The following is a 20,383-nucleotide window of genomic DNA, read 5'->3' as shown; positions in this document are numbered from 1 at the left end:
GGTTGTGAGTCTGCTACACGGACGTCTCTCGCTGGGTGTGTTTGGAGTAGCCACCGCCAGTTGTGTGTTCCCATTTTGCAAAAAGCTAGCGTCTTTTTCGTAGCCTTTAATGAAAGCACACAACTATGCCTGTCCAAATGCAGTCGATTCTGTTTACGTCTCGTGTAAAATGGTCTAAACCGCGCGCCTGTCTCACACACGGCGCTTTCTGTGTTGGTCACTAATTCGTTTCGCTCGTGCCAAAATGGAGTTTCACACCAAATCATACTTTGACTCTGTATGACACACACATTTTACTTATTGTCCAGTGTCTACGAACGCCTTACAAAGCTTACAAGGCAACGTGATTGTGCCAGGCAAAAGGCTGCCTTTAACTTCTCGAAAAACCGTTTAAACCTGTGCGTTTTGTTCGCGTACGTGCAATTGCTGATGGGGGAAACTAGTGGGTTCAATCTAATCCAATCTTTAAACAGGGAAAAATGGCCCGTGTCGTGTTCGATGTTGCTTGATCAGGTTTATGTAGAATGGTTTTGGAGCTTTAAAGCTGATGCAGTTTGTAAACTAACTAGGCTAGCCTATCTTTTGTCGAATTGCGAAGACCGCTACGATTAGCCTGCAGAAACTATCCAAGAATCCTAGAATAATCCAAGCAAGAATAATATCCTGCTAAACGGTGTCAATCATTGCAACAAAAACCTCCTGCAGCCCACAGAAAGGCTCTGTACAATCCGTGACCGTGAGCCATTCTGAATTGGCTACAGTAAAAACACGGCCTTTTCACGCGGTGTAATCCTCCATGACATTAACACTGCTTTAGGTTTCAGGTTTTTCCATAGAAAAACGTCTTTTCAGTTTATTAATGCGATATTGCCCCGTCGCTGGAACAGTGAAGCGCAGAACACCGGACAGCTCCTCTGCTGAGAGGGACCTCCTCAGACTGGCACCCCCAACAACAGCTGACCCACGTCACTTCCTGCAGCGTTCCCCTCGTCGTAAAAACAGAGTGTTCCAATATTACAGTTTTATTTAAAACAGGGTTAAAATCAGTTTGGTCACACCTGGCATTAAGTGAAATAATTTCCCTGATTAAAGAAGGCAATTCTTCTGTATGAATGTTGTATTGAAAGTCTGTTTTGTTTTGCAGAGGTGCTGAAAGAGGTGGATGAAGTATTTGAGAAATACAAAGAGGAGCAGGATGTGGCACAGAGGAAACGCCTGCAGATCCAACTGCAGCGCGCCCTCATCCTCAGCCAGGAGCTGGGAGATGACAAGATTCATGTGGTGACCCAGATGACTGAGCTGGTAGAAAACCGCTCCCGCCAGATGGACTCTCACTCCCTGTGTCTGCAGGACCCTGGTAATGAAGCAGAGAGGGTCTCAGTAGAGAGACGCTCCAGTGTCCAGGAGTCCCCAGCCCCTGAACGCAGCTCAGCCCGCCGCCCACGCAGACAGAGGAACAGCGAGAGCCGGGACTCCAGCCACCCCTCAGCCAATGGCTCTCTGGTAGACGACCCAGTGGAGGAGCTGCCCATCCCTCCTCCAAGAGAGAAGAAGTCCAAGTCTGCCAAGAAGAAGAAGCGCAAGGCCAAACAGGAGCGCGACACTTCCCCAGTAGACTTCGCCATTGATCCCAATGAGCCTACCTACTGTCTCTGTGAGCAGGTGTCCTACGGCGAGATGATTGGCTGTGATAATGACCAGTGTCCCATTGAATGGTTTCACTTCTCATGTGTGGGGCTAACATACAAACCCAAAGGCAAGTGGTACTGCCCCAAATGCAGAGGAGACAATGAAAAGACCATGGACAAAAGCTTAGACAAAAACAGAAAAGACCGTCGCTCCAGGTAGTACCACTCTTTGTGAACATTTGGTTAACAGCAGTTGACTTGTTGCAACAGCACAATCCGCTCCATTACTAGCAGCGCTTAATCAAGGACACTCTGGGAACACTGCATATCTTCATCTGCAAGGCTGAGGTTCCATCTGCACAAGAAGCTGATCTAACAATCATCAAGCTGTTCATTTAGAATTGGTTTCTTTTTTCAAGACTTTATTCATGTTGGACAAAGAAAGTTTGAATGATTTTCAACTCATGATTTATAATAACTTCTCAATTCCTTCAGTTCTCAAGCACATATACTCCTTTATTACAGACCTCAGAAGAGTTCCAATATTTAAGATTGATGTCTGCTGCCTTTCTATAATGACTCTATAGACAATATCTCTAACACGTACAGTATGTTTACAATAAATGGGATATTTAATTCAGTTGATTGACACTGGAATAGGATGTCATGTCTGTGGACTTTGATTTCATTTGTAACTATTGTGTATATTTCTTTTTATAGTCATTAAAAGTATTATTCAGTTGTAGTCTGCTTGACTCACACTGTGTTGGATAGATAGATGATGAAAGCTAAGAGGTTCCCTCTTCTTCACTGCTGCTGGACTCTTGAAAGAGGTCATCAGCTCGAGATCCCCAGTGGGTGGCGCGGGTGCTTCCAGAGGTGTAAGTGACGGTGACGAGGGCCGGGCTGTGGCTCAGGCCCAGCAGGACCCTCACCTGGCTCCTACTGAGAGGCCTCACACAGCTGACAGTGGAGTCCAGAGACAGAGTGGAGAGGAAGTGGCCCTGTTCCACGTCCCACAGACTCAAGTTTCCTAGAGGGTCAAATTTTCAATTGGTACATATAAAAAGATTCTGCTGTAGAAAAGTATCATGTCTTCTACACTAGACTAGATTTGCTTAAGTCATGGGTTATTTTGCCATGTCATTTCTAATAGGTTGGTTGCAATTACATTAGGTATTCAATAATGTTAATTCTGTGCTTTCTTAATATACAAGTGTTTTCCCCACATGGCAGCCAACAAGCCAAATAATAATTTTGTCAACATGTCCAGAGTTCAGCAACTATGGCCAACTGAAGTTTTGCTCCTCACCTTGATTAATTAATTATTACTATTATGTAACCATTTTATGTGTATTTTGATCCTGTTGAGATATTGAATCAGTGTAAACAGTTTAGATTAGAGCCAGAATGTTTTATATATGTTTGCTGATCACGCTCATACCTGACAGTAACAGGGCTTTGGTTCCTCTTTCAGTCATGTAAAGTGCACTGGAGGCTTCTATCGTCAGGCCCTCATAGCCACAAATGCTTTTACAATTTCTAGTGAAAGGCTCCCACACTTTAAGCCTAGATTTAAAAAAAAAAATGAACAGAATAGTTACTAAGATAAATTAAGATACATTTATAACTTTACAAAGGTAGTATTAAAAACATAACTAATAACCTAAATTAGTAGGGGACACTTTTTGTTATTAGTAGTTTCACATTGCCAGAGCTTACAGGCAGAGTACTCGTGGTAACCCGCTCTTGTGTGTCTCTGTGGTGACGTACGATTAACGCAGTGCAGATTTAAAATAGAACAGAATAGAATGAGTTACTTGTTACTTCCTGTCGCTCCAAAGACGACCCTTCTGGCATCATCGGTGAGCGCTACGCAACAAACTCCAGCTTCATCCCGCAGTTCTTGATCCACCTACAGACATTAAGACACATTTAAACAGATTTCACGTCATCACAACAATCTGGAGCAGGGGTGAGCAATTTTTTATTTTTTTTCCACGGGGCCACACGAGAAAGAGAAAATCTTATGCTTAACTCAATTCTGCTTAATATTAATTGAATTTCTTTATAAAAAGCAGTAAATATCATTGTTTTAACAAGCTGGTAAGACTGCTAAGAGTTTATGTTATGACTAAGCAATGAAAAAGTGAGGCTGCCTTACAAAAAATGTCATTTAAAAACACCTAAAATAAAAGCAAAGCAGCTTTAGAACATGCATGAGGTAAAATGATAAAATATATTTATTTTGTAATTCCAAATGAGCTTAAACGGGGCCGGTCAGAGGCAACCAAAGTGCTGTATGTGGCCCTGGAGCTTTACAATATCCAGGGCTGATCTAGAGTGTTAATTTAAAACTGTGCTAGGGATTATTTATACAGTATATGGCTGGGGTCTCCAACCTTTTTCCTCCTGTGAGCTAATTTAAACAAACAAACAAACAAAATGTCAGAGAGCTACTAATTTTAGTTGTCACCAGAAATGTTGTAGATATAAGAGCCACGTTGAGCTGAAGATGAGGTACAGTTAGATGTCTATAAAACATAACCCATTATCCAGTTATCAGTGCACTAAATTAGGCATCGACATGATACAGTTACAAAGGAAAAACAATATATGTGTTTTATTTAATATGTGTAATTCAGAAATCCCTTGGCGAGCTACTTGCAAGAGAGTGGAGAGCTACTGGCAGCTCCCGAGCTACAGGTTGGAAACCCCTGGTCTATGGTCAAGATTCTGTGGTAGAACTTGATGTTGCTGAACTGGTTTATTGTTGATATCTCTAATTACTGGACCTATCCACACCATGAAGTTTAATATCTTAATAGTATAAACAAGCAAAAGTAAATAATGTTCGAAAGCATTTCAAGCCATTAGAATAATGTGAAATCACGAAAAGGTCAATCAGTTAACAAAAAAAGTACATTTGCCAAAGAATTATTGAGACTTTGAAGTGTCATCACGCTTAGGGTGACCAGATGTCCCTATGTAACTGAGACAGTCCCAGTTTTGAGCCCTGTGTCCACTGTCCCAGCAGATTTATCCAAAACCAGTGATTCGTCCCAGTTTTATACAAGAAATGCCCCAGATGTCTCAATTTTTTACCAATTTGATCCCTGCCAACAGTAAAGAAAGGCATAAATTGTCATAAAATACAAAAAAGCTGCTTAAAAATGAAAAAAACACAAAGAAAATGTGACTATACTGACTCATGTTAATCATGAATGGTCTCTGCATATTAATTTTCCTTAATTACGCACTCGTTTCACAATTTTAACTTTACCAATCACCAAAAAATGGGTATATCTCAGTTTTTTATTTTGAAAATCAGGTCAGCCTAATCATGCTGGGGGTGTTCTGTAAGGCATTTCTACGGAGGGATTGTTCAGCAGTTTCAGTGGTGACATATGGCACACGTAAAAAAAAAAAACATAATGGATTTAAACAGCACATTTTCAGGAGCCCGTGATCAACAGGAGTATTCTTGGTCCTGTTTAGGTGTTTGACTTTCCACAGAAAAGGTGTGAACAACTGCAAAACTTGTGACTGTAATTTTATGTGTGAGAGACTTTAAAAAGCACAAATCTTCGACTGTAATTTTATGTGTGAGAGACTTTAAAAAGCACAAATCTTCTCACTTGTAGTTCCAACCAAATCAGCTCGTTCTGGTCAGATTCTGTTCCAATAAAGCTCAGATTAAAGTCTAATTTTAGTAACAGAGCTTCTAACAGAGTAGTGCTTATTATGACATCAACAACCTATTTCTTTCAGGATTTCCAAGATGTTGATTTTTTTTTTTTTATAGATACATACTTTTATAGGTACATACTTTTCCACTTTGAAGGTCCCACAGTGTGAGACCAGGGCAGTGATCTTCCTGGTTGTAGTTGGTCAGGACTAAATGGTCACCGCTGTGTGTTAAAGCCGCTGTACGGAGATTAAGAAGGGAATTTTTGTCCTCCAAAGTGTGAAGATGCTCTTGGGAGGTGAGGTGGAAGACATCCAGTTGATAAACTAAACTAAAATAGGAGCAAACCACCACCTATAATACACACAGCCAATCATTTTAACAGTGAATGATAAATAAATAAATAAAGATTTTGCTTACAATAACTGCATTATAAATAGTTGGTTGTGATATTGCTATTTTCACGATATCCATATGGTTCTATATTTATTGTGATATTTTTTGGAGGCTTACAAAATTGTGAATATGCTACTTTTCCTTTTAAAAGTCTTGGAAAAGTCTTCGTACTGTTATAATATGAAGAATTAAGATTTAAAAGTGCTTAATAACAAAGGATCATGGTCTATGTAGTTCCCTCTTTTTTAGCTAGTGGTGCACAGGTTTACAGATTAAGAAAGACAAAAAAACTACATAACTATTAATTTAAGCAAAAAGACTTGTAATTTAATATTATTGTGAGCCTTTTGACAATATGATATCACAATATTTCTGTTATTGTTACATCCCTATTCCTAGATATTATATACTTTACCTGTTCATCTCCACTGATCAAATACTGGTCAATGGCTTTGTGTTTTTCTCTTTCAAGCTTTGTTTTATCTTCCTGCTTTATCTGTGCTGCTTGGTTTTCTGGTTGAATATCCCACCGCAGTACTAGGAAACAATAATGTTGCTGTTAATAATATTTATATATTTTTAACTTAAACACATACATGTATAATCATTGAATAGTAGGTTTAACTTTATAGAGAAAACTGCTGTGGATAGGATTAGATGATTACATAATTGTGTTTCTGTTGTTAGAGGAGGTGGCAGGTCTTTGAATATTCTACTGTCCATTCGATGTTTGATGGAACCAGAATCCAGATCCCACAAGATTAAATAATCTCTGAAACAACATAAAACTGTGTTCGGTCAACACAACATAAAATTATTTGTTAATAATTCATCAAATCATGTTTGAATCTATGTTTGCAGTTATATACTTTTACATAGACAAACATATACTGTATATAAAAAGAAACTAGAAACAACAAACTTTAACCCATGGCCTTGCTGCCAGTTAATACAGAGTTAAGATAAACTCTGTCTGTCGTATTTCTTGTTTTGTATTTCAGTATATTTTCACCTTGTCTCTGAGAGGCCCAGAAGTGTTGCTCCATTTTCCAGAAGCCGGTACTCGTGCTGAGGACAGGGGATAATTGCCAGCCCAGTCTGTCTTCTCACGTAGCTCCGCTTGATCAGGTCAAACACCAGCAGAGTCTGCCACAGAAAAGACACATCACATCACTTCAAAAATGTAATTACTCTAGATCTCTGATTATGGTCACACGCGCACTAAAAATCTGATCATCATTTGTTTTTAAAAGTTGACAGATAACTAAAATGTCATGTGAACAGCTACATTTCATGTGAGAAATGTAATGTATTTCTGATTGTCCGAGTGTAACAAAAGCAAAATTTTACTTTAAAAGTCATTCTACTTCCAAATACAACAGTTACTCAAAAAATCAGTAGCTTACATGTCATACAGGATTTCTGTTGATCACATTTCTTTTCTGACTATTTTAATGCACCCACTGTGTACACATTTATAAATCCTTTATGTCTACATGCACATCACAAATACCTATCACCTACTTCCATTATATATATTTTATAATAAACTTCACTGTAAATTGTGGTGACCTGAAAGCACGGTGGTGCTTGTGTTCTGCTGGCGGAGCTCCTGTTGGTCAGTATGTAGAGTTTGAGTTGATGCACTAGGACCACGTCTGTGCTGCTGAAGAGTCCGTGCTGCGCTCGCACAGGCCGACACCTGAAACGCTGCCTGCCCAAGTTCCACACAAACACTGTCCCAGGTCGCTCAGAGAAACATACTGCATACCTGCCAGCAGAGGGAGACACACTCCAAGAGTTGAATGAACAGTCCACATTTGTGATAATGTACTTGTTAAGATGAAAAGTCAATTCCTTTATCAGATAAGATGGTGTTTTTTCTGAATTAAACAATCAAGGTAATCTTAAAGAAGAGAATGCTTTTTTCCTGCTATGTTGTAATAAACTATAACAGAGATTGTTAGTTTACATTTTGTTCATTTGTAAACTGCCTTTTCATAGTGGTATTTCACTGTAGCCAGTAGTGGACTTTCATTTTAATATTTGAATATTTTAATGTTGAATAATTACATGTATGACCAGGAGTCAAGTAAGTATAGGCAGTGGTCAGAGATAGAGAAAAATGTAACATTTCTGAACTCTGATGTCTCAAATGAATATTACAGGATTACTCAAACATGCATGAATCACTCAAAATACAACCCTGAGTAAGTTACTGGTGATGGAATAATTATATGAAAATATACAAAACACCTGCCCTCACTTGAAGACATTTACAAAACTATGATTGTGGCCCTCCTCAGACCACGTGCCCCTCCCTGCTTTACCGAGGTTGCTTGCCCATTGCGATGAGCTCTTTGGTGCCATCACTCCGGCTCTTGTGGACGTTGTAAGTCAGAGTCTGGTCTGTAATCCTGGTGGAGAGATCCCACAGACGCACATATCTCTCTCCAAAGCAGACTCCCAGGCAGAGGTGCAGATCAAAACACAGCCCTGGAGTAGAGCATAAAATCAACATTACATTTTCAGACACCTATTACCTGCACCATCATAAAACACCTTTATTGAGTATTCCTGGGAACTGTGTGATGTGTTTGTGGTCCTCTGTCTCCAGGTTCCAGGTGATCAGGCCAGTGACGCCCGTCCGCTGAGAGGAGCAGAAGGCCACGACGTGAGTTCCTGCATGGTTCACTGTGACCTGGGATATGAAGTCCTGACCACAGCCCAGGATCGATCTCTCATACTGGAAGGACTCGGCACTGAAGAGTTCAATGTGAATGATTTGACGATCTTGCCTGTACGGATATCTACAATGGACAAAACACAGCAAAGGTAATTATTTTATCTTAATTGGTACTGATTCGTTTTATACTAATTGTAATTGCGATGTTTAAAAGCCTATAGTGTAGACTGACTTGTGAGGAAACACTAATGTAAAATACCTGCAGAAGAGCAGCAGGTAGTCCTCAGTCATGTCCACAGCCTGGATGGAGGCAGCAGCGTGTTGAGCAAACAGCACTTTAAGCACCGTGCCCTCTTTAGCACTGAACACACCTGCTTCACAGCCAGATCTGTACCAGGAAAACACACCGTTGATTTTATACTGTCTAAGTGTGTGTACAGAGACGGCATAGTGTTATAATGCAGGGGTCATCAAACTAAGTCCCGCTAACACATTTGCATCTTGTAATTTGTTGATTTTTACCTGGTCCTCAAAGGCTTGTCCAGGTTTTGTATTCACCCTGTGTGTCTGTGTGTGTGTCTGTCCACCCGCGATAACTAGGCCATTTATGGACCGATAGTCACCAAATTGGGTACATGGGTCAAGCCCCTGTGCCCAATGCCGCAAAAAAAGTTTGGTGACGATCCAAGGTCATTTGAGGTCACACGGGTCAATTGAAATGTCACATCATTATAAAGGATAGGCAATTTCTGAACCATCTGCGGCCTAAAATGTTCACCCAATCATCCCACAAGCTGGCACACACATAACTGGGGTACACTGGATGTTACAGGTTTAAACTGGTCAAGGTCACCAAAGTGAAATATGTGTTTTTGGTCATAACTCCGTAAAGGATGGAGCTTGAGCAACAGGAGTGCTCTCAAAATCTCAGAAAAATTATTATCTATTTATAATTCTATGCATTTGTATCGTAAAATATTTATAATTTTCGAGATAATCACTAATTAGAACAGTTCCTTTCTCTTTCAGTGTATGCCGTTAAAATTCTAATTAGAACAAAAATAATTTCCATTTCTTCTTTTCCTGGTGATACACAACACACTGATCTACAGTCACAGAACTAACATATGCGAAACTCATGAAAAATTATATTTTTGTTACACGCTACTAAACACAGACATTCTCATGTGCGACCAATATCACACAAATGTTCATGGGCACTGTACAGCTACACATATTGCACTGTGGATATAACGATCATGTAATATGGGAACTTGTTCCAATTAAAAAATGTGTTAAGTTTTCGTACTTTAACACAAGCCATTTTGCTGTCCTTAACTGCACTACAGAACTCAACGTGCGTAAATTGAGTAAACTTGACTTGAGTGTAGAGTTTTCAAAGAACAGTGGACGACCGATTATTTTTTTGTTCAGTGTAAGGACCATGCAGTTTGTCTGATATGTAAAGAAAGTGTGACAGTTTTCAAAGAATATAATCTGCGTCGTTAAGGTCATACAAAGCTGTTATACGGCCGACCTGACCCCGGCCTCCACCACAATCAGGAGCAATAATGTGGCCCCCAGGGAAAAAAGTTTGGTGACTCCTGTTATAATGCTCACTGCAAATAATAAAATACTTTTCTCTCAGATGTGAACGCTGTTGTACCTGCTTAATATATGAACTCAAACATGAATCACACTAAGAGCAGTTGTAAAAATACTCTGAAATAATATAATATATCAGAAAACTAAAAAATATTGCTGAAATGTCAGAACACAGTGTACACGAGTCTGCCCCTGAGCTGTTACATGCTGTTTCCATGCTTGGCGCCTTACCTTACCAAGCATCACAATGACCTATATTATAATGTATGTGATCCCTGTCCATCAGGCGTGAAACTCTGTCATCCGTGCTAATTACTGTGAAAGCATTAGCCCACTGTCTTTGATACTGGGATAGACAGCTTGTGTGGATATTAGCTCCCTTTTATCCTCGCATAATAGCCTATCAGTTGCTTCTTGTTGTGAGGAGATGGATCTAAGGAACTGTGTTGTGGCCTTTCTTAATAATTCAGACAGTCTGTGGTGAGTTGTCTTGTAACAAAGAGGCCAGATTTCACAGCTTGTTAACAGAAAGATGTGGCATTATTTAGGTTGGTGGCTTGTTGTTGGCAGCTCTTGTTCTCCAGGATCTCACAACAGTCTTACTATGCACACATTATTGGACCTGTAGGCAAAAAGGACGTAGTCTTTGATGGAGTTGCTGGACAGGAGAATTGAGCCATTTCTGTGGATAGGTTCAGAATGCAGAGAAATGTTGATCGAGTGCAATAGAGAACAGGATGCAGCCAAATCAAACACCTAATGAAATCAAAATCAAGGCGTTAAGGTAAAATAAACATTCACAACAACACCAGGAATAAATAAAATAAGACGTAATTCCAGCTGCTACCTTCACTCGGGGAGTCCCATCATAAAACAACACAAGGAGCTGTCCATTCAAAGCTGTGGTCACAATCGGGACGTCCACTGATCCACTGTCTGAATACACCACACGCCCAGATTCAACCTCACGTACCTGAAACACATTTTCAAGTTTAAAGAGTTATCCTCATTAGTGTTGGGTATCATTTAGAAGTAGCCGATACGATACATATTTCAATACAGTGCACTTTTGATTCAGTACGATATATTTCAAAATGATTTGAAAGGGTTCAGTAAAAAATAAAGTCTAAATCATGGCTGTGATACTAAACGTCTTTGTTAAACCACTTCTTGTGCAAAGTTCATATGAAACACACACATTTTAAACATTAAAACAGTGAATATGTCAAATGTGTCACATAAACGAGTTTCCTTCCTCTAAACAAACAACAAAACTGTAGCTCTGTAACAAAATAATTTAGTAAAATATACCAAATCATACTGTTGGTGATACATTGATACAGCAGCCTACAATATCGATACTGAAGTATCACATTAAACAATACGATATATCGATATTTTGATATTTTTGCACACCCCTACTCCACATGTAGGTCTTGATTTTGCTGTCATCCAAACATCTTACCTGTAAAGCTTGGCCCATGCGGATGATAAGCATTGTGTCATTCAAACCAAGATGGAGAGAATCTGCCACAAATGCTCCTGCTGGATCCAAGTGACCGGTGGTTCTCCTCTGCTCCAGGTCCCAGAACCTGATGCTTCCATCCAGCTCACAGGTCACTGCAGTGGGACTCTGCTGAGAACCTCCAAGTGCAGTCACACAGCTCAGAGGACCTGGTGGAGGAACTCAACATTAGGAGTGTGCAGGATTATTAGATGTGAAGTCACCATAGCCAGAGAATTTTGCCGTTTGGCAGGTTTTGCAATAATCCACAAATTGTAGATTGAATGTCTTTTACTAGGGATGTAACAATAACCGAAATATCGTGCTATCGTATCATCAAAGTTGTCACAATAATATTGTGGACCATCACAATATATCGAATTACAAGTCTCTTTGCTTAAATTAAGAGTTATGGTGCAGCAATGGCAAAAAAAGACAGGGAAATACGTAGACCTTGATCCTTTGCTCCATTTTTGTGTAGACTACAAGAGCACTTTTAAGTCTTAGTTCTTTGAATAAAGTTTTGTCAAGGCATTTTAAGAGGGAAAAGTAGCATATAAGCCTCCACAAAATATTGCAATAAATATTGTACTGTGAGATGTATATTGTGAAAATATCATACAGAGAGATTCGGATATTGTTACATCCCTAATCGTGAGCCTCCCCACCATATCATGATCTTATATCATACCGTGAGGTTCATACCATGACGATATCATATCGTGAGACATGGATATTGTTACACCTCTATCTATTACCTCAATTTCACACTTAAATCTACTCTATGAAGCCAATGGGTCAAAAAACAATCTTTTAAAAATAGCACATTTTATAGGCTCTACTCAGGCGTACGTCAAAAACCAAGAGTTTGAAAACATGCAATGACAACTTCCGGTGTAGTTACTGACACTGGCCTTGCCTAGCGACTGTGATAAAACCCATTGAATTAAATGTGATCAGCGGTAAAATGAAGACTGCATACGTATGTGCTGTTTGGAATAACCTTGAATTTGGCGCCTTCATCTCTTCTAATCGCATGTACCCAGTGCGCTCAGAGTTATGTGTCAGTGGGGACATGATGAAAACTGAGGTGTGGTTGTAATTCTTGATTAGCTGAACATAACGGAACGCTGCAATGACACGTAGATGAAGAAAACTGGGACATTTTCTAATTTTTCCTAGATTTGTCAGACTTACTACCGCGAAAAGAGCCCGCCTGAAGTTGTCAAGTTTCCAAACGTCTTCCTGATTTATGACATAAGCGTGAGTAGAGCCTAATGAGTAACCTGCTAATAGTGTGTGGTGTAGACCTCCAGGGGGCAGCAGACAGGTGGCGGAGGGCAGCAGAACAGGCAGACATGAGTGGGAGCACTGATCCAGTAAAGCGTGGAGGTACCGGAACTTCAGAGGATCACCTAGATGGGCACAAACAGACAACCTAAAAACCTAAAAACGAAGAGAATATTGAGAACTTGAATGGAATACCCTTTGCAACAGGCCGGTCCTCCATGACCATTTTCCCCAGGCGACCCATGAGCTGTGAGGCAAGCTGACAGGGGTCCTGGAGAAGCACTGAACGGGACAGGCCCAGAGCACCTGACAGCACCACCACATCTGCCACTTCCCTGATGAGACAAAAGCAAGCTGAATAAACTTTTAGTATAATTTTACTGGCAAACAATGTATTCTGATATGGTATTTTAAGCTGCTGTAACTTTGTCTTGTTACACCACTATATTTAAATTGTACATCTTAGATTAAATATGAAGTGTTGCTGTAACATACTTATCTGGTAGCACTGCCTTTTTCAGGTCCTCCTCTATTTCCAGAACAGACGACCCCCAGGCCTTATGCAGGAGGAACTCATAGTTAAAAATACACTCCACTAAGAAGGGTATAATCTGCCCGGAGTGGACCAGGTGGAAGGGAAGCCCTCGCAGCTTCCTCAAATTAAACCTGTAACTTTTAATCTTTTCATCTCCCTTGGTTTCCTCAAGGACCCACGCGGTAGCCTGGAATATGTGAGCGTTTGGAGATTTGTCTCTGTAGTAATCAGCATAGTCTGCATGTACGGCCATACAGGACTCCTCATTCCTGAAGTAGCGTTGTAAACAAACTCGGCGCAGTTCAGCGTGAGTCCAGCGGTAAACCCACGTGTCGTCTGTCCTCACTTCTGTCAGGTGAAGGCCCAGCTCCTGTTTCAGACGCGCCCACAGGATATAAGGCAATTTACAGACGAGAGGAGAGCTGTGAGCTGAAGACACTTCCTGGAGGACTTTTCCGTCTTTGGAAAGTAGGTGAAGTATTTCCTGGGGATACGGAGATACAAATTAATTTTGACTCCCAGAAAACCGAGGCCTTTCTATGCTGAGCTTGCATGTTTATCCCCCACAGTGGCAGGAAGGATGGCTTAAATGCAAAGGAGAAATTTCCCTACAGGGACAATAAAGTATACCTTTCCAGATATTTCATAAATTATTTTTCTGTATCGTTCCCTTTCCCATTGAGTGGGTTCATATATGTATTTAGTCCATCACTTTATTCACACCACCAGAAAACAGCACTGAAATTTCTACTAATAACATTAAAATCCAGTGTCTGGTCTGGAAATTTCCAGGTTCAACGCTCTGTAAAAATTGACAGGCACAGTTTTTGGTATTGGTAGGATTTTTTTTCTCATTATTCCCCTCATCCAAGACGATTCAAAAATATCTTTTACTACATATTTACATAGGCAGGCATATTTAGGAAAGTAGTAATATTGCTGAATGTTCATAGTCATACTGATAAATACCAACCTCTTCAGTCACTCCATGTCGAGAAATGGACACAAGCATTGCCGCCCGTCTGACCAGCTGTTTTCCAATGTCCCTCTCCATACGGGACAACATGTTTAGGTACAAGCCCTGGAGGGTGGCAGGCAGCTTCAGACTGGACTGGGATGTGTAGGACGTCCAGTGTAAGCTCTCGCTGTAGGCAGTTTGCAGGTATAGAGGACAGGGGCAGGACTCACAAGCCTGCACTAGGGCCTTCCACTGGTCCGGCCTCAGACGCCTTTGGTCTTGGTTAAGTTTAGACTCTAATGCTGTAGAGATGTCATCTGTGCTCAGCGGAGGAATGGACAGGAGTGTGAACTGTCCAGACTGTTGAAACAAGGAATGAAGGGCACATTGTGTTATAGTGGGAAGATAATATTCTTAATTTTTGAACCATAGCCAACATTTTCAGACATCATAATCAGGCGTTTTGTCCTGCATATGCACTCTACCCTAACCCTTATACCATCCGTCAGCAGTATCTTTCTTAGTTTAATAATAAAACACTAGGGATGTAACGATATCTAAATCTGATGGCATACGATATTATTAAGATATTAATTTCACAGTACGATATTTATTGTGATATTTTGGAGTGGTTAATATAATTGTAGACAGGATACTTTTTGCATTTAAAATACTGTGACAAGACTTGAAATGTTGACTTGAATCATTACTGTCATAATCCCAAGAATTCAAGTAAAAAATATATTTCTTCATGTTGTCTGCACTGAAATCAATCATGGTATATGTGGTTCCCAATGTTTTATAGCTGTTGCAACTATAAAACAATGCATTTAACCAAAGGAACTTGTAATTCGATATATTGTGACAGTTCTCAATATTATTGTGAGACTTTTGACGACAATATTTCGGTTACTGATACATCCCTACAAAACACAACAAATGAAATCTAAATCTAAGGGAACTGGGAACATATTTGTAAAATAAAACACAACTTTGATTTGTTTAAACTAAATTTCTCAGCCCATCCTCTAGCATTTTAGCTCACAGAAGAATACAGATGTACTACAGTATGGCAGGACACACAAGAGATGACCCTTTAACATGTTAAGTGATAGTGGTTTGATAATTTTTAAGAGAATTTAAAGTGGGACATTCATCTATTACTATTCACATCAGTATATTAGTTGAGTTGTGCTAATGTAAAAGATTTCAACAGCACTGACCAGTAAGATTTGAGTGCAGGTTGAATTGGTGGTCGCTGAGAGAATGAGGTAAACATTTTCTGGGAGAGCTGTTAAAATCCAGGAGAGGTGTGGGCCGTGTTCATCTGACAGTTCATCGAGCCCATCCAGCAGCACCACCGCGGGTCTGTCTGAGTCCACCAAGGCCAGCAGGGAGTGGAATTCATTCACAAGTTGAGGAAGGCCCTATCAAACAAACACAAACAATATGAAGCTACAACAATATTCTAAACAAAGATGGATAGATTTCAGTTTATAATGACAGTACTTCTGATAGTTGTGTGTGAGGACAGTAAATTTCAGCCAGTTGGACGCACAGATTTTGTACAACCAAACGGATATTTCTGCTTTCTCCAGAAAAACCAATAAAGGCCACCAAAACTGTAACAGTTCTGTCGCAAAAACAAAAAATAATAATAAAAATACAACTAAAGAGACAAAACAACCTCAGATCATGTAGTGAACCTAAATGAGAGACAAAATTGGTTTATGTATGCTGAAAAAATGCATATCTTAAGAGCAATATATACATTTTACAAGTATTAGTAGTAGTATTAGTAGTTGTATTGCCTTTCTTACCCTGAAATCCACTTTGGAGCTTTCTGAGCAATGGCGGCCATGACAGTGGTCTTCCCACAGCCGGGTGGTCCCGACAGAAGAATTTGCCTGGAAGATGACTGCTTCAAAGCTTTTTCTACATCTTCCAGAAAGGCTTGTCTTAAAATAAAGTTCTTTGCTCTGGACAAAACAAACTTTCAATGAGTACTAATAAGTAAACATGGGATTAAGATTATAAATAGTTTACAGATTTAGACTGTGCTGTTTGTGACGCTGTATCTCCTCTTGTATCTGTGCTCGTATCGCTTCTCTCCTCATCTTTTCAAATGTTCCATGCATTTCTCTTCTCTTTGCAAATCTAAAGTTAAAACAATATCATAAGGACAACAGAAGGCAGACTTAAAGTACATCAGAAGTACAGTACACGAGGGCAGTAGATACATGTAAACATACTTGTTGATGGAGCTGAGGACAGTGCGTTGAACATGGGAGCAGATGCGCTCTGTGTAAAAGTTGTGCGAGCGATTTTGTTTGGGGTCCAGTCCTGTCCTTCCCCAGGCCACTTTACGCTCGTAGATGTTGGTGCGACGCAACTGCAAGGAAGAAGTAAGAAGATGTACTATAGGGTGGTCCAAAAACATTTTTTTTAGATTCTCTAGATTAGAGCCCTGCATTTGGTTCCATATCTGGTCAAAATATTTGGGTCAAAATTTTATGCAAATTAATAAATATTTAGAGGTTGCTCAAAACACTTGAAAATTGCCCTATAGGGTCTATACTATAACATAGAGAACCAAATATATAAGGCGTACTCGAATAATTTGTCATTTTATTCTGCGAACACAAACTGAAAAAATTATTTAGAAAATCCATAAAAAGTTACTTAGAAAGTCTAGCAACTACTGTGGCTTTGTTGGCACCACTAAAGATGCTCCTGTGTTCTTTGTCTGTTTCTGATCTTCATTTTTTGTTTGGCTACAGTTAAAATCTTATATAAGCTTCACCCCTTTCAGCAACATCATTGACAATGTTCCTGAAATTCACAGTTTTAGCAGCCTTCTGAAAGTCTGCAGTCTGCCGGGGAATTGTTAAAAATGTTTTTTGGCAGATCAAGAGCTTTGAAGAAAAGCATCATGCTGGTGGAGACAAAATCACTGATCTGCTTCCCTTCATAATCTGCTTGATTAGGGGCTTCACATTGTTCTGGTGGAACCTCTGAACCTTCCTTTTCCATAAAATTGTGAACCATCAACTTCTTCTGTTCTTCTGTCCCACTGGAGCCAACCATTTCTTCACTCAAGTACCAAAGATGTCGGCTGAAAGCTCTTAAGACTGCTTTCTTGACAACTGAATGTTTATACTGTGACGGCTTCTTAAGGAAAACCAAATCATTTGCAGGAGCTTCAAAACTTCATGCAGCTTGAGCAACCTCTGAAACATCTCCTTTTTCTTCCAAATTTCTTCCTAAGTTATCTTTTGGATGCTTATACTTAATGCAGGATTCTTATCAAGGTGATCTGAAACTTTATTTGTTACCATGCTTTGATGGACCATCCTAATGTATTATTATGTATTACAAGATTGAAAAGATGTTAGAAAATATATTCCTCATTTGAAAGACATCCACTCCACCAAAATCACAATCTATCATTAGTAAATAATAAATATAAATAAATAAATAAAATAAAAAAATAAAATAAAATAAATAATAAAATGAAATGAAATTAAACTGTGTGTCACTGTACATCAATTGTTTTTATCTAAGAAATGCAGCCTGACAAGTGTGATTAGTTGTGATTACGCGTTTCATATTGTCTCCTGTGAAGGGAAAATTACTTTCTTGTGAATCCTGTCCACACATTGCTGATGCTCTATACTGAGGACTGGGTCTATCTCGGTCTGTCCTCGCAGCAGGTCCACATACAGAGCAGCGTGCTTGTTCTTCAGGTTGTAATATAAATCTGGAATTATTCTTTTGTAGCAGTGGCAGCGCTCTTCTGGTGGAGCTTGGCCCACAGACCGAATCCCCTCCTCCACCTCCCAGTCTAGAACTTAACACACACAAAAATCTGATTACACATTTACCAAAACTAATAAATCAAATGTATGTATCAATAGAAAACCTGTTCTAAGTAGTATAGATGTCTGTTCTTTTCCTATGGCCTCAGCTCCTCTGTAGTACAGCACCTTCCACAGTCTCTGTAAGGTGCCCATCCAGGCGCTTTTGGCCAGTTTCTGATGTTTCCTGTCCACACTTAAAATGTCAGGATGATGTGTGCTGCACCACAACAAAAGAAAGAGTGGATGTCAGACATGTGTTTTTTTTATCAAATTAGCAAAGCAATGTTTAATTCAGCCCTGGGTTCTTCTTTCACTTAATCTCTGTCAGGTATACTGCCTATTAAACTTGAACACGAGTAATGGGTCAGTGTTACAGCTGAGATAAGGGTGTAAAGTTAGCAACATTACACAAGCTTTCTCTACGGATGAAACTTCACATCCAAAGTTATTGTTTTTATTTACATGGCTCGTCTTTAATTCTTAGAAATTCAATCCTATATGTAAAACAAGTCTAATAAAAAGTGAAGCATTTCTCAGCATAGTTTAGTAAAATCTGTTAAGTAAAAACACATTAAATATCCAGCCATAAAGTTTCATCAGATCTGATCAATAATAACTGTTTTGGGATTATGTAATGCTTGATTTCTCTGATGACACAAGAATCAAAACTAGGCAGCTCATTAATTTAAGATGATCACAAATTGTCTAGTTTGATAATAACTTATAGAGAAACATTAACTTACTTATAAGGTGAAGTATTATTGCTATTAGAGCTGCTCGATTGTAGAAAAAATCATTATCATGATTATTTTGGTCAATATTTAAATCACGATTATTCAAATTATAATTTTTTGTTACATGATTCCCCCCCCCCCCCCCAAATAATAACATAATATGTTATTGATAATTTATGCAAACTTGTATATGTATAAAACATAATAATATATATTAATACATAATGAATAAAATATACTTTGAACATGGATATAAGGCACAGAAAAACAGAAATGTATCCCAAATAAACTATATATCCAACTGTTCTATAATCTCTATGTTTAAAAAATTAAATACATATACTCCCAAAAATCCCAAAATAAACTTTGTCATGCTTTATCATTTCAACTCAGTTATATGAGTTTAAAGATCGCTTCGACACACAAATTGAAGTCACGATCAAACTTCGATCAATTGCACAGCCTTAATTGGTATGCCGTGAATGTTTCCGCACTATGATATTAAGTATGGCTATCTTGCATGTATTTAACTACAAGTTTTTATTGCTAAAAAAAGAAAAATACAGTTTATTATTGCATGTCTTTGGTTGTCATTCCATAGATCTGACCTGTAACTTAGTCTGGTGGTGTCACCTGCTTGTCTTAATGCCTTACTATGGAACATTCCAGTCAAAACAATAACACCTCCATGGAGATTTTGGAAAAGTTAGATAGAGCATCTTTAAAATAGATTAGATTAGATCTGAAGGATGACTAAAGTATAGGGAATAATCCTTTCTTCCCCTCTTTTTTCCTCTTCTTATCCCATGTAAACTTTTCACCTCTATGGGCTCCTTTCCTCCTTTTGCATCCATATTTCCTACTTTTTAAAATTCATTTATTTTTGAGTTTATTATTTATTGAATTTATTATTTTTTATTTTTTATTAATTTACACTGTATTAAATCTATCACCTCCTACTACTGCTACTATATATTTTATTTACTTACTCATTATTATTTTTTTAATTGACTTATTTTTTAGTTATTTATTTTATTTTGGGTTGTTTGGCCAGTGGGTGGGGGTGTTGACATTCAGATGTGTCCTCCTGTATTATTGTCATACTTGTAATAGTACTATTCAGTAGTGTTTGTTTGTTAATGTTAAAAATGTTCAATAAACAAAGTTGGAAAAAAAAAAATTGATTAGATAGATAATCTGTAATGATATGTGCAAAATCGTCTGATGAAAGAGTAAAAGAGATTCTAAACTCAACCCTGTTACCTGATAGGAAGCAGGTGGTACTTTGGCGGGATGCTGTTTGTATCGAGCTTGTACCACATACGAAACTGTGACAGCTCTTTCTCCACATCCCCGACACTTCTCTCTCTGACCGGGCTCAGTCTTCCCTCCTCCTCGTCGGAAAAAGGATTGTCTGTCTTGTCGAGCTCCTCTGAATTTATTGCCTCATCTCCAAAACTCAGATAGTGTCCGTAAACAGATTCTTCAAAACTCCTCAT

The 20,383-nt window shown here is 39.0% G+C and overlaps 2 protein-coding genes across 2 annotated transcripts in view; one reads left to right on the top strand and one right to left on the bottom strand.

Annotated features, from left to right (window-relative positions):
• ing2 (inhibitor of growth family, member 2) overlaps positions 1 to 2,373 on the top strand; it is a 2,709-nt gene extending 336 nt beyond the window's left edge. The window contains exon 2 of the mRNA XM_020936489.2: positions 1,145 to 2,373. Coding sequence (XP_020792148.1) covers positions 1,145 to 1,848 — 704 coding nt within the window. The 3' untranslated portion in view covers positions 1,849 to 2,373. The remainder of the gene's footprint in view (positions 1 to 1,144) is intronic.
• Positions 1 to 20,383, bottom strand: part of LOC129409895 (uncharacterized) — a 22,560-nt gene extending 2,177 nt beyond the window's left edge. The window contains exons 1-26 of the mRNA XM_055156818.1: positions 20,148 to 20,383; positions 18,213 to 18,367; positions 17,926 to 18,140; positions 16,543 to 16,682; positions 16,337 to 16,447; positions 16,111 to 16,269; positions 15,800 to 15,923; positions 15,514 to 15,717; positions 14,306 to 14,650; positions 13,293 to 13,816; positions 12,993 to 13,132; positions 12,818 to 12,922; positions 11,469 to 11,677; positions 10,851 to 10,976; positions 10,626 to 10,759; positions 8,658 to 8,786; positions 8,275 to 8,522; positions 8,043 to 8,208; positions 7,285 to 7,483; positions 6,725 to 6,858; positions 6,378 to 6,484; positions 6,128 to 6,249; positions 5,458 to 5,670; positions 3,449 to 3,543; positions 3,073 to 3,197; positions 2,389 to 2,661 (exon numbers count right to left, since the gene is read on the bottom strand). Of these exons, the coding sequence (XP_055012793.1) occupies positions 2,417 to 2,661; positions 3,073 to 3,197; positions 3,449 to 3,543; positions 5,458 to 5,670; positions 6,128 to 6,249; positions 6,378 to 6,484; positions 6,725 to 6,858; positions 7,285 to 7,483; positions 8,043 to 8,208; positions 8,275 to 8,522; positions 8,658 to 8,786; positions 10,626 to 10,759; positions 10,851 to 10,976; positions 11,469 to 11,677; positions 12,818 to 12,922; positions 12,993 to 13,132; positions 13,293 to 13,816; positions 14,306 to 14,650; positions 15,514 to 15,717; positions 15,800 to 15,923; positions 16,111 to 16,269; positions 16,337 to 16,447; positions 16,543 to 16,682; positions 17,926 to 18,140; positions 18,213 to 18,367; positions 20,148 to 20,383 (4,710 nt within the window). The 3' untranslated portion in view covers positions 2,389 to 2,416. The remainder of the gene's footprint in view (positions 1 to 2,388; positions 2,662 to 3,072; positions 3,198 to 3,448; positions 3,544 to 5,457; positions 5,671 to 6,127; positions 6,250 to 6,377; positions 6,485 to 6,724; positions 6,859 to 7,284; positions 7,484 to 8,042; positions 8,209 to 8,274; positions 8,523 to 8,657; positions 8,787 to 10,625; positions 10,760 to 10,850; positions 10,977 to 11,468; positions 11,678 to 12,817; positions 12,923 to 12,992; positions 13,133 to 13,292; positions 13,817 to 14,305; positions 14,651 to 15,513; positions 15,718 to 15,799; positions 15,924 to 16,110; positions 16,270 to 16,336; positions 16,448 to 16,542; positions 16,683 to 17,925; positions 18,141 to 18,212; positions 18,368 to 20,147) is intronic.

The sequence above is a fragment of the Boleophthalmus pectinirostris genome, unplaced genomic scaffold (genome assembly GCF_026225935.1).
Source record: "Boleophthalmus pectinirostris isolate CB_2022bp ecotype Guang Dong unplaced genomic scaffold, ASM2622593v1 HiC_scaffold_20, whole genome shotgun sequence".
Taxonomy (NCBI): Eukaryota; Metazoa; Chordata; class Actinopteri; order Gobiiformes; family Gobiidae; genus Boleophthalmus; species Boleophthalmus pectinirostris.
Note: the sequence above shows the minus strand (reverse complement) of the source record. Positions and strands in the feature narration are given on the sequence as shown.